Source organism: Zerene cesonia, unplaced genomic scaffold (genome assembly GCF_012273895.1).
Source record: "Zerene cesonia ecotype Mississippi unplaced genomic scaffold, Zerene_cesonia_1.1 Zces_u006, whole genome shotgun sequence".
NCBI lineage: Eukaryota > Metazoa > Arthropoda > Insecta > Lepidoptera > Pieridae > Zerene > Zerene cesonia.
Window position 1 is genome coordinate 1,273,978 of NW_024045136.1, and position 13,953 is coordinate 1,287,930.

A 13,953-nucleotide genomic window follows, 5' to 3' on the forward strand; every position below is an offset into this window, starting at 1 on the left:
ACAGATTCGAAATTCAAATGTAATATTTTTTTATAATTAAGTGTAACAGTATTTATGGCCAGACTAAGTATTTATAAGCTCTATTGTTTACGTATCACGCATTGCTTTTTTTATACATAGATTCTGTAGACTTAAATTTATTATTTACTCGTTAATGAAATTAGATACTAATTTTCACATTAACTACACAATTTCCCGCCAACACGTAAAAAAAAATAATTTTATTAGATAATTAGCTAACAGCGACGCGCCTTGCTGTCTAATAATTAATCTGCGAAATTAATTACGCGGGAAATTCGCCGGAAGTGACGTCAATCAAGATGGCCGACGCTGACATTGAAAGATGGCGGGAAAATGAAGTTGATTACGATATAAATAATATTTCAAGGTGGGTACCCCACCAAGGATATATTGGTTTCTGGAAGACCTTAAATAAGACTTTAATTTTTAATTTTTCTCTTACTTCTTATCTAATACATAAAATTCTCGTGTCACAGTTTTCGTTGCCATCTCCGAAACGACTTGACCGATTTTGATGAAATTTCTTGTGCTTATCCGGTATCTATGAGAATCGGTCAACATCTATTTTTCATACCCCTAAATGATAAGAGTAAGGCAGAACAGCGTTTGCCGGGTGCAGCTAGTAAGTTACATAAAATTAAAAAAAACTGATGATAGGCTTATGTGATTTCGACTTAAAGCTTTACCAATAACACTTCAAAACGCATTCGGACCTCAGTTCCCCGAAAATAGTTAGTTATAGCCCTAAACTCGATTAAAGACTAAATCTAAAATCGACATCTTCTATATAAATTCATGACCACAACTCTGCCATGCATATCTAAAAATCTTATCCCGTAACTGACAATGTAACAAGAAAAAAAATAAATTGTAGAGTAATATTATAATGGTATTCAGTTTTTTGATGTTTTAGCTGTTATTTGTTTTATTTTATGATGTAACCATAAACCATGGTGTGTTTATCCTACTATATCCTACTATCCTACTAATATCATAAATGCGAATGTTTGTAAGAATGTGTGTGTTGTTGCTCTTTCACGCAAAAACTACTGAAACGATTGCGATGAAATTTGGTACGTATATACCTGGACAACTGGAATAACATATAGGCAACTTTTTATCTCGATATTCCTACGGGGTACGGACTTACGCGGGTGAGACCGCGGGGCGCAGCTAATCTCTTATAAGTGCGCATTTAGGACTTAATCGTCATATTTAGCGGATGTAATGTATTTTATGTAATACCTGTTAGTGAACCTAAAATAAAAAGCCCATCTGATTTTACCATTACACCTAAATTCATTCATAACCAATAGCATACCTTTTCTTCCAGTAAATTACGAAGACATATAAGGGACATGAGGCAAATTAATTCATCTGATAAATATTTCTATATGGGCAAGATTCATATTTTTCTGCCCTGCGAGAGGGACCTTTTATATTATCCACGGAGAATCTAACAGACACTTATTTATTTAACAAGACAGTTTTTATAGTCAAAACCTATACATTAATATTAAACATTTTTTTATCTGTGACACAGGAATCGAACGCAGGACTTTCTAGTCTATTCACGCGTTCACTGCGCCTAAGAGACGATATTGAATAATAATGACGTTAATGTATCCGAGTTCCTTAAAAGTTTCAAGACATAAGATTTTTCTGGAAAAAGTCCCATCTATAAAAGCACATCCGTTTCGAACTAACGACATTACAAAAGGAAGTTGTCGCGCGCCGATTCTATACATCCTGCCTTTGATGTTTGGAAGATTGACAATTCGGTAAAATTAAGCTATTTTCGGTGCTAATTTTCGAGTTGTCAACCGACTTCATAAAAAGGAGGTTCTCAGTTCGTCTGAATTTTCTATTTTCTTGTTTGTATTGGATTGATGTGATTCTTTTCGTGTTGAATAGTTTATATGTGGTAGTCGAGCACGCTTCGGCACGAATTGGGCCAGCTCGCACCGGGGAAGTACCACACCCCCACAGAAGACCGGCGTGAAATAGCATTTTGCTGTGTTTCGTTCGGTGAGTGGGGGAGCCGGAGGCCCATATCCTTTTCCTTCCCTTCCCAGTCCTTTCCTTTATTCCTTTTGCCAATCCTTTCTTAATCCCTTCCCAAAAAGTCGGCAATCCATTTGTAGAGGCGTAAGGTCTGCAATAGACCTTATGCCTCTATAAATGTTCATGGGCGGTGGTATCGCTTATCATCAGGCGACCCACCAGCTCGATTGCCGACAGTGACATAAAAAAAAAAAAAGAAATAATTACTTGCCATTTGGTTCCAATGAAGTGAAGGAGTTTCTAAAATTAAATTCAAGTGCATTTTTTGTAATTTACTTTTGTTTCTCAGTAACTCAAATGGGTTGTTTGATTGACATATTTATTTTGTAATATATAAGATAATAATAATAAGATTGGATATTGTTATCTTTTGGTCCTATTTTAGAATATGGAGTCAGTAGTACCCTTCACCCCAGGAGCGACCACGATCTTCTTTGTATAATGGATTTACATTATAACTAGCGGTCCGCCCATATATCCTACATGTATACCCTAAAGCCTTCCTCAATAAATAGGGTAACTAAAACTGAAATAATTTTTCAAAACTGACCAGTAGTTCCTGAGATTAGCGCGTTCAAACAAACAAACACTTCAGCTTTATAATATTAGTAACGATATAATTTCCTTTTAGACAATTATATAATTAGGGACGTTTGATTGTAAAACAAAGTGAACATAATAGTCACAGCCCATTTAGTTTCCAGAAATTCTAGAATTTAATTGGATATTACCATATATTATCATAATAAGTGAATGTGTTTACCGAATACGCATAATATACGAATCGAATATCATTATTAAGTAAGTTTATAACCAAAAGAACTAATTGCCAACAAAGGACTGGTTAATAAACCGGAATTTCTAATGAAATAAAGTTAATATACCGCATAAAATATACTAATTCAAAGTTTTCACTTGAAAATGTATAAATGTTAAAGAAATTGCATATCAGTACACATGAGCCATTGAACAATACAAAAAAAAAATCCACACTGAAATCAAACATCGCAAACATTTATGAATCAAAATACCATAAAACAGTTAAAAATCACATTCACAGCCACAAACGTATTTGTTGACACATAAAAACGCGCGAAATGTGACAACTGTACGCCACAACTGTCGCGAATTTGCCGCCAAAAGTGACAGCTGTCAGTTTTTTTTTTCTTACACGATAGCTGGCCGGCGAGGTATTTTTTTTATTTCAGTGTCGCGTCCGCGCGTGAGAAAGTCGCATAGAGACTGGTTAATATTACCGTATGTAAATAGACTTGTTATTTGCGATGCGCTCTTTTCCTTTTTGCTTGAGTCACATACTTTGTTGGCGATAATTTTAGGAGCTAAGAGGGCAAAGGCCTTTGAATCTGAACTCGAGAGGTTAAACAAAAGAGAAGTGAATTATAGAAAGTTCATATAAAAGCTCGATTTTTAACCAAACTTCTATGCCTTGGGCTCGACTATATGAATTAGTATCTATACATCGATAAATGGGCAATTTCGAGGAAACTTGTAAATCCAAATGTTTTTTTCTTTTATATTACGTTACGTATATATATAAAATTCTCGTGTCACAGTTTTCGTTGCCATACTCCTCCGAAACGGCTTGACCGATTCTTATGAAATTTTGTGTGCATATCGGGTATGTTTGAGAATCGGCTAACATCTATTTTTCATACCTCTAAATGATCAGAGTAAGGCAGAACAGCGTTTGCCGGGTGCAGCTAGTTACGTATAAAAAAATAAACCCTTCGCACAAACAGATAAACTCTAACCTGAGAATTTGTGTAACGTGTGTTATTTTATATGTATCTTTTTGTGTTATGGTGTTTTTGTGCAGTTGACAATAAATGTTTTATTACTATTACTATTAAAAAACACTATCCTGCTGGTAAATTTCTTAGACGTAATTCCTTTAAACAAAACAGGTCACCGACGCCCCTAGGCAGAGCTACCACTCCTAATTCTAAAAAGAGTGCAAAGACAACAATTCCCTATCAAACACAAAAAAAAAATACGTCAATCGGTTGAAGTTCTAAAGTCAAGTCAGTTGACTTTAGAACCTTCGTTTCGGAACGTCCGTGTCTGTTTAAAAATTATACGTTTAAAAATTATACGTTTAAAAATTATACGTTTAAAAATTATACGTTTAAAAATTATACGTTTAAAAATTATACGTTTAAAATTCCAAACTTTTAGACACTTTTTAAATGTGATTTATTCATTACTAGCGGTTCGGATCGGCTAAGCTCATATACAACTATATCATCTGGGATCACTCACATATGCAGCGGTGAAAAAACCTTTGAAAATAGTAGTTCCAGAGATATGACCTCTCATACAAAACACAAAAGTCGGAATATTAATATTATCAGATACTAGCGGTCCGTCCCGGCTCCGCCCGTGGTACATATATATCCTATAGCCTTCCTCAATAAATGAGCTATCTAATACTGAAAGAATTTTTCAAATCGGACCAGTAGTTCCTGAGATTAGCGCGTTCAAACAAACTCTTCAGCTTTATAATAATAGTATAGATTAACATAAAGAAAGTAAAACCAAGCAGTAATTAATTAAATATTAATAAGTTACGTAATCACTTTAAAGTAAGAAAGTGGAAGCCGGTGGTCGTGACCTCGTAACGAGCAAATAAAGATGAATAAATGTGTTTCTTCTCAACCGACTTAAAAAAGGAGGACACAGAATATATTAATACAATCGAATCGATTATTGTATTTTATACTGTATTTTTTGTATTTGTTCTGTCATATGTGGTTACTAATTGAACCGATTTTAATGTGTGGGATTTTTTATGGTTGCATATATAAAAATTCGAAACTCACAAATATAATTATATTAAAATTTAAAGTATCAAGTCAAATGAAATTCCCATTAAATAAAATGTCTATCTCTAGATACAAGAATCATATCATAAAATCGCTCTGTTGGGACGTGAAAGAAAGACAAACACACAAACAAACTTTCAAATTTATAATATTAGTAAGTATATAACCTAACTAGGATTTCGGAGGAGTTTAATACATGTTATTATACATATAAACCTTCCTCTTGAAATGCTCTATCTATTAAAAAACTCCTATCAAAATCCGTTCTGTAGTTTTAAAGATTTAAGCAAACATAGGGACATAGGGACAGAGAAATCGACTTTGTTTGTAGTGACAGACCTAGTGATAAAATAGCTTCCACAGTATCCTTCCAAAGAAATATCACATTCATAACATTACCCATTCCGGCGCAGTCGGTAAAAAGCAAAATATTTTTCCTTTAGGAATTAAAGAGTTTTTAGCGGATAATGGTCACGGGGAGACTGACCACGCTCGCTATAAAGTGTTCGAAACGTCGGGTTAATAATACAATGAATAAATCGCGTTCAAAATCCGTTAAAAGTCTTTAATTTCTAAATCTAACACTCGCGTAAAATCAAACACAAGAAAATACAATTTTTCATTCTGCACAACGGAAACGGCTAGTTAAAATCGAACGCATCAATTAAAAGTGAAAGTCAATATCGACGCATACACGTATTATAAACGCATAAATATTAATATATTTCCTTAAAAGTACATTTTACCGACGCCACTGCATTCCAATGCGACAGTGTTATCAGTTAACCGACTTGAAAAGAAGTTAGGCAAGTATGTACAATGACGTAATTTAGTTGTAACTGGGTGTCCTAAAGCAGCACTAATGCCACTGTGGAGACATGACAGAACGATATTGGCCTAGCGCCATCTTTAAAAAAAAAATATTAAAAAAACAAATTGAAAATTAATCCTACTAAAATAAAGTTTGTAAGGATGTGTGTGTGCTTGTTGCTCTTTCACTCAAAGACCACTGGACCGATTGCAATGAAATTTAGTACGTAGACAGCTGAACAACTGGAATAACATATAGGCAACTTTTTATCCCGATATCCTTACGACTTACGCGGGTAAAACCGCGGGGCGCAGCTAATAATGTATATAAAAATATGAATATGTAATTAAGTAATAAATTAGGATTTATTATACGTATATGTAATCTGTTTATTAATCTTTTATGTATTATTATAGAACATTTTATTTATTTATTTATATAAATCTATCAGTTATATGTATTTATATAATTAATATGTATTTGAATACGTCTGCCGCTCCAACTGTCACAGAGGGGGGCCACTGAAAATCAGTGTGGCAACTGCGTTGCTGCGTAGGCTGAGTGGCTACCCCATTTGGCTCCACTTTATGTTTCTTGTTTTTATATTTATTTCTATTTTCTTTGTTTAATTGTTTTTTTTGTGTATAAGCTTTTTTATTGTGATTGTTTGTGTTCATTATTGTATTGTTTTGTAAGTTTATTGTTTTTTTATTTTTTTTTTAATTGTGGAGTCAAATAAATGTTTCTTTCTTTCTTTCTTTCTTTCTTTAATTAGTTTGACAGTTTTTAATTTGCAGGGAAAATAAAATATATATGTATGAACTCGCTTTCGGCCCGCAGCTTCGCCCGCGTGGAATTCGGTTATATCGCGCGACATGGTAAGGAACAGCCTATAGTCTTTCCCATGGTCTGGACCTAAAACTGAATCTTCTAAAAAGCATACGTAATAACAACTAATAACCGTCTCCTTGGTACAGTGGTTAACGCGTGAGCGTAGAACCGAGGGATCCTGGGTACAATTCCCGGTGAGGACGCACAAAAAAAAAGGTGTCTGTGCGATTCACACAGAATTAGATGTATATGTATAAAATATAAAATAGTATGTATATTTCTGTCTCATTTTTTGCCGGTACACACACATTTTTGTATTTGTGTCTCTTACCTGTCGTTTTTTCCGTTGCATCAGCTTTGAAATCACAACGATTCTAAAGAAGTTTCACTTCAAAAATGTCTCGGTCTGGCAGGACACAGAAGGCTGATCACCTACTTGTTCGTAAAGAAAATCGATCAGTGAAACAGATGTACATCATCTGCCCCATACCCCACTGGGGGACTCGGGACTAATAATAACTAGCATACGCGGCCACGCGTTGCTGTGGCTGAGTAATTATTAAAAATATTACGATTCTAAATTATTGGGATAATTGATCGAAATAAAAACTATCCTATATCTTAAGTTGGACCAAATTACACATAAAATGCCAAATTTCATCGAACTCGGTTGAGTTGGTGAAGAGTTCATTGGGAACATACATCATGTCACTGGATTTAGCCATATATGTTGCAAGAATATTATTACAAAAAACGCTTAAAATAGTTGAAATAAAATACTTATTTATTATCCTACTATCCTACTTCCTACTAAAATAAATGCAAAGGTTTGTAAGGATGTGAATCTGTTTGTTATTCTTTCACGCAAAAACTACTGAACCGATTGCAATGAAATTTGGTACGTAGTAGTATAGCTGGACAACTGGAACAACATATAGGCAACTTTTTATCCCGATATTCCTACGATATACGGATTTACGCGGGTGAAGCCGCGGGGCGCAGCTAGTATTATAATATCTTAGAAAAGAGAACGCCTGTCCATATATTTAATGAAATGTACGAAACGTAAGATTTGCTATTTTTTTCTAATGATCGTAGTTTTTATAATTCTTTAAAGTACTTACGATATTTGTTTATGTTTTTGTTTTTATTATTATTGTTTTATTATTTTTGTATTTCAGCTGTGTTTTTGTGTTTCGTGTGACATTGTCCCCAAATAAATGAATTTTTCTTTCTTCTTTCTTTCTGACTGATCTCTCAACGCACAGCCCAAACTACTGGACCGATGGAGCTAAAATTTCGTATGCAGATAGGTACTACAATGTACTCCCAATGGTATAAATTTTACCTTGAAATGTCGACCACACGGGTAAAGCTGCAGACACCAGCTAGTATATATAATTATGTACGTTGGAGAGAAACCGTGGGGTACAGCTAGTTGAATATTTATATTATGGAAATGACAAATCATTGACAATAAAGTAAAAATCTTATCTAAGAGATATTAAATCAAGAATTGATAAAAATTGGGACAGTATTAAATCAAAGACGAATGCAATTTATATCTATGCTATAGATAATAAGACACTTTAGCAATTTATAAAGCTTAAGTTTATTTGCTTCAACCCGCTAGACTCAGGAAATACTGCGCTGATTTGGATGGAATTTTGTAAAGATATTGTTTGTGACCCGAGGATGGATATTGTATAGTTTTTTTTCCCGGAAATCCCATGAGAACGAGAACTGTAAGAGGAAAACCCCGGGACTTAGAATTGATTATGTGTTTTGACGATTCAAAAGCTCTTCTGAAGGAAGATTGTTCGAATGAAAAGTTTTCGAATTTAAGCCCGTAAGTGAATTAAAACCAAGTGGTAATAAAAAAAAATAAGGATATACCAACAGAACTTTTGCCTCAGCTAGTAATATAATTGATATAATATCTACCTAAATCACGAAAAGTATTTTTAACACATGGACAGCGATTGAGTAATATCTTATCTAACAGATAGGCCAGGCTTAATCAGAGTATGTCACAGATATCAGTCTTGTGCAGACAGACAAAATCAATTAAATATGAGCGGTGTTTACGTTGTGGATTCTGATGTAAGTACAAAGTTTATTAAACGTGTAGCGAAAAACTTTCTTTAAAAAAACTGGATTTTGCAATTACGGAGTTTCTTGCCGTCTCCTCTCTGTAGAAACTGCTTTCTGAACCGGTGGTAAGTGTTAAAACTAAGATATAGTGCTTCTTTGAGAAGCCTAATTGAATGAATAAATGTTTGAGTTGGTGTTTAAAGTGAAGAGGATTCGAGAAAGGCTTCTTTAACGAGGGAGTACGCCGAGAAACAGTACCATTACTGTAGACTATGACAGTGACCTACTGACTTAACTGTACTGTGTTCCGCAACGCGGATCGCGGATTTTCCGTGGAACTAAAACCGCGAACCCGTCAGGTAAGCCCATCACCAGATATAGCGCAACCTCAACCAATAGATGGTCGCCAGCTCTACCCTATTCTTGACTGAGAAACGCGCACACATACCCATGACCCCAGAGGAAGGAGCCGTGGGTTGCCGTGGATTATATATAATTTCCACCGTCTAAAACCCCACTGTGTTCCGTCTAAACGCTTTAATTTTTACCCTCTTGGAAGCAGGCAGCGTAATGTCTCTCTCCACCTCACTGACATGGATTATAGCCGACAAAGGGGACTATTTACCATTTTTGCATGTTTATTTAAAATTAAGCTAATTCTAATAAATTATCTATTTATTATACCCACGTCATTTGATTTTTAATGTATCCAACACTACAAAACGGATATTCAAAGCGCATGAAGCACTGAGTAAGGTTAGTTTAAAATAGGCGGAAAAGCAAACCCTTTTTCTTGATTTAGAAAAAAACTAAGCCGCTTTATAGATTATAAGTTATTTATAGGTTATACCGGTAGTAACCTTTACTTATACTATTTATTGAGTATTTTGTAAAACATATTATGGCAACTTAATCGCAAAATTTTGCAGTATGGATATTTTTCATTTCAGTGAGCTTATGTTATATTAATTATAAAAACATTTCAGGACGCGATTCAAGTCAGCGATGGTGGCGGAGGGGTCATGGTATCCGACAACAATGGTGGAGGGGTTATGGTTTCCGACAACAATGGTGGAGGGGTCATGGTATCGGACAACAACGGTGGAGGGGTCATGGTAGCTGACAACAATGATGGAGGGGTTATGGTAGCTGATAACAATAACGGCGGGGTCATGGTAGCTGACAACAACGATGGAGGTGTCATGGTAGTTGACAATTAGGCGTCAACATAGTCTATTCGAAAGTCATGTGAATGAATATTGGAGGTGGAGTGCGATAGTGAAAATAACGCTTATTTTTCGTTAAAAATGTACTGATTTTTCAATAAATTACTATAAATTTATAGTTATTATTTTATTAATACTATCACTGTTTTCTAGCATGGTGATTTCTTTTTACGTTAAAGTACCATCAACTTATACACCAATGGGTGTAGCTTATTAAGGTATAACTTAGGCTATTTTGTTAAATAATGCAATAACATGTCTATGGATAAAACCACTTAACTGTTTTTGAAAATAGTTTCTTTTTACTGATACGCTTTATAAATAACACTTACCAATAACTGAAGAATTCTGAGAGATCCATGCAGTCTATATCCCTTCGCGTAGTTGCAGACTCCTCAGCAATCCCCGAGTCGACGTCTTCCTCACAGCTCGAGCAATCCGAATCGGTTTCTGAACGAGCGTCACTCATCGCAAACGAGCGGGAAACTTGACACTTGAGTTTGACATTGACAGTTGTAAGTGGCGGTAGAATCCCTTTTTGATTTTAAGGTGGTATGAAGTGAATTTCTGTAAATTAAACACTTATTTTAAAGAAATTATATTTTACTATTGAAAATAACAATAATTCTAGTGTTGTCGCTTTATGGCTTTAGCTTCCCAGGTCTTTTTTTCAAATTATCGATTAAACTAACACAAATAGAATTAAAATGTTACCTTGTTTGTTTTATGAATGTATTTTTTATATTATGGAACTAGCTTACCGATCGCGGTTCGCCCACGTACTATAAAAGGAGAACCTGGTTTAACCCGCATAATTCTGTTTTCGAAAGATTTTTGGGATAACAACTATCTTTGCAAAGTTTCATCCGAAATAAGGTAGAATGTGGTTAGGCGTGAAGTAGAGACAGAGTTACTTTTGAATTCAGAACAGAAGAGTAAAGAATTGAATTTGCGTATGGAAACGCTGGTAAATGTTTAATTGATAACGGAGAAATATTTAATCGTCTATGGTATAGGTATTATTTTTAACTACTTATCGATTTCTATTCGTAAGCATTGACGTAATCGTATGTTGTCAGTTATTTTTTTACAATAATTAATCTGTATTCTAGTCTACTTAAAACTTATTGCATTGAACGTAATAACTAGGTGAGTACTATTAATAACCATCCATTTTCCAATTTACACTAGATTGAATTCGAAATCTAACGAGACATCTTTTACTGTAGCACAATAACGGTTAGTACAGAATAACGCGAACAATGAGGAACTGATTGATTAAATCGACCCAAAAAAACAGTATTTGGGTCAGCGTGCACCCGATACGAAGCTTGTGTTGGCGGGCTTTAAATGTCACACGGTGTTGCCAGATCTAATAATTAGACTTTAGACTAGACTAGCTCAAGATTCGTCTTGAATTTGTGCAGAATAACTGAACTTTGTAGTGGATTGTGACCTGATTACCTAATGTATGTGGTAGGAATATCAAACGAAAATCTGAATAGTTGAAATCTTCCAACAACATTGCTCAACACTATCTAATATTAAACATGGAAAATCAGAGGTTATAGAGTGTTTACTTTGTATTTTTTGTAACAAATTTAAAGGTATAATACGTTACGTCCAGCTATCTTATACACTTAGTTATACTTAAAAATACATATAGTTTAAAAAACGGTTTATCCATTTACAATTCCAATAAATATAGCTAAGCCCATAACAATGTATTCTATAATTACATTTTCGCGATATCGTATGGCTAGTTACGAGTATTTAATAAACAATTAACGGTCACGCATACATTTAGTGCGATAATTTTCTATTTACAAAGCCCATATATTTGACATACTGCCAATTTCACAGCTGGTGGATGAAAGATGGCTACGGTCATTGGGGCTTTAAAAATATGTCAGGATGACTAATGACGTCAAAACGCTTTGTCTCATGCAGTGTAATGACATTGAAGGTGGAATTTATTGGATTAAATGGAATTAAACGCATTGGAATAGTAGTGTTGTTAGGAATTGATACAGCGCCATCTAGTCTTAGATTGCTCAATTTAGACCGTTTTAACAGTTAACACTTCTATATACATATATTTGTATACAAAATAATTTCTCGGATTGATGTTAAAGAATCTTGTATTATTTTTATTCATAATTAATTTGAAAATTAAGAGATGAGAAGATTTACCTCTTTCATACAATAAAAACTATTCATAAAATTTCTTAAAAAAAGTAAATCTATTGCTAACACACAACTAATTTATTCTAAATAAGAGATCTTTTCAATTGGTCGGATATTTATTGATTTTTGAATTATGCTTTTTATTTCATTCAGGGCGGGAAAATGAAGTTCTGATTCGCCAGTTGATAAACCATTACCACTACTGCTCATGATTATATGCACGCTTTTTTAAATAAGGCGAAAAATGAAGAAAAAGTAATGGAATTTCGGCTCTTCGTACGAAACACAGAAGCCTTCGCATTCTATTTTTGAAAACCGTATTCTATGAGGGATGTCGTTCCTTCCCCAGTTTCAGCATGCCCAATTCGTGTCAAAGCCTACACATCTCCACATTTCTAATTAACTTAATTTACTTCTGTTTGGTTTCCTTCAATACCAAATTTCTTCTTTACGAACTAGAAAGATATTTTTATAGTCACCAACTATAGACACAGTTCATTGTCTATAGCAAAATGGATAAATAAATGTCCTACTAATATTATAAATGCGAAAGTTTGTAAACATGTGTGTGTGTTTGTTGCTCTTTCACGCAAAAACTACAGAACCGATTGCAATGAAATTTGGTACGTAGATAGCTGGACAACTGGAATAACATAAAGGCAACTTTTTATCCCGATATTCCTACGGGATACGGACAAACGCGGGTGAAACCGCGAGGCGCAGCTAGTTATCTATATTTCTTCAAATTCATGATCTAATTCAGAGGTATTATAATATTATGCAACATATTTATTTTGTAACGCTTAAAAATTGTATAGAATATACAGTTTATCTCATCCTCCCATCGTAAATTTATCCCATGTTCTTTAATCCTCACAACAGCAAATAACAACAATTTTTTTGCGGTATATTGCAGTTGCTACTTCAAGACGATCAACGAAGCTATTTTGTTTAACAAAAATTGAGAAAAGAATTATATCATCAAAATTAGAAAAATACGTCTATCACAGATAAAACCTGCTTTAACTAATATATGTATACAATCAAAAAGTAAACGTCAAACTCCGTGTTACTAAGCGTAAATCTCGTAGTGGCCTGACCTTTTTTCCATTTATTTTTACGTTTTTATTTAAGGTTATTGTGAAGAGAAAAAAACGTATCACGTGTGAAGCCGGGGCGGGCCAATAGATGTAAATAAAATTAGCAACAAAAATCTAACGAATACTATAATAAATATCATCAACCGTCAAGCACAGTAAATGTTTTAGAAAAATATGTCATAATGTACTTAAATCGTGACACTTTAAAATTACTTACTATTGAACTTACGTTTACTACTTCTATTACAACTGTTGAAAACTAGTAAGCAACTATTTGGATTGATAACAATTGATTTTCAACACACTGTCTAGGAAACCTTATAAAGTGACAACACTGGCTATGAATTGTTAAATGTTTACCCGCTTTTTTTAAACGAAATTTGATTATTAAAAATGTATGTTTACTTTTTATTCAAAATTTTTGTTACCGGCTTATATTTTACACACTTTTTTTATTGAGTTTAAAAAGGAGTGTTTATTGGTTAAATTATTTTCCTTATTGGCGCTATTTTTTATTTCCGTCACACAAGCAATCGATATTGTTTGCGGACAGTTACACACTGCTGCGTTTTATTCGTTCTACGCGGACCAATGTAAAAACGGAATGAATGGAGCCACCCTATAATTAAATAAAGATAATATGAGAAATTTTGAAAGAATAGAAAAAAATCGATCACGATGCGGGATTCGAACCCGCATCTTTTTGCCAAACCGTAGCTAAGCATTTCGATGCTATAAAACTAAAAATTAAGGAAAACATGAGTAAATATTTATTG

General features: G+C 34.0%; 2 protein-coding genes across 2 annotated transcripts in view; one reads left to right on the forward strand and one right to left on the reverse strand.

Annotated features, from left to right (window-relative positions):
* The window catches only part of LOC119838890 (rho-associated protein kinase 2-like), a 26,122-nt gene extending 24,741 nt beyond the window's left edge, over nt 1-1,381 (reverse strand). Inside the window, exon 1 of the mRNA XM_038365034.1 lies at nt 1,343-1,381. Coding sequence (XP_038220962.1) covers nt 1,343-1,381 — 39 coding nt within the window. The remainder of the gene's footprint in view (nt 1-1,342) is intronic.
* Nucleotides 1,382-8,387: 7,006 nt separating this feature from the next.
* Nucleotides 8,388-10,195, forward strand: LOC119838912 (translation initiation factor IF-2-like). The gene is made up of 2 exons (XM_038365054.1): nt 8,388-8,673; nt 9,651-10,195. The coding sequence occupies exons 1-2, from the start codon at nt 8,644-8,646 to the stop codon at nt 9,882-9,884; spliced, it is 264 nt and encodes an 87-aa protein (XP_038220982.1). The 5' UTR covers nt 8,388-8,643; the 3' UTR covers nt 9,885-10,195.
* Nucleotides 10,196-13,953: the final 3,758 nt, after the last annotated feature.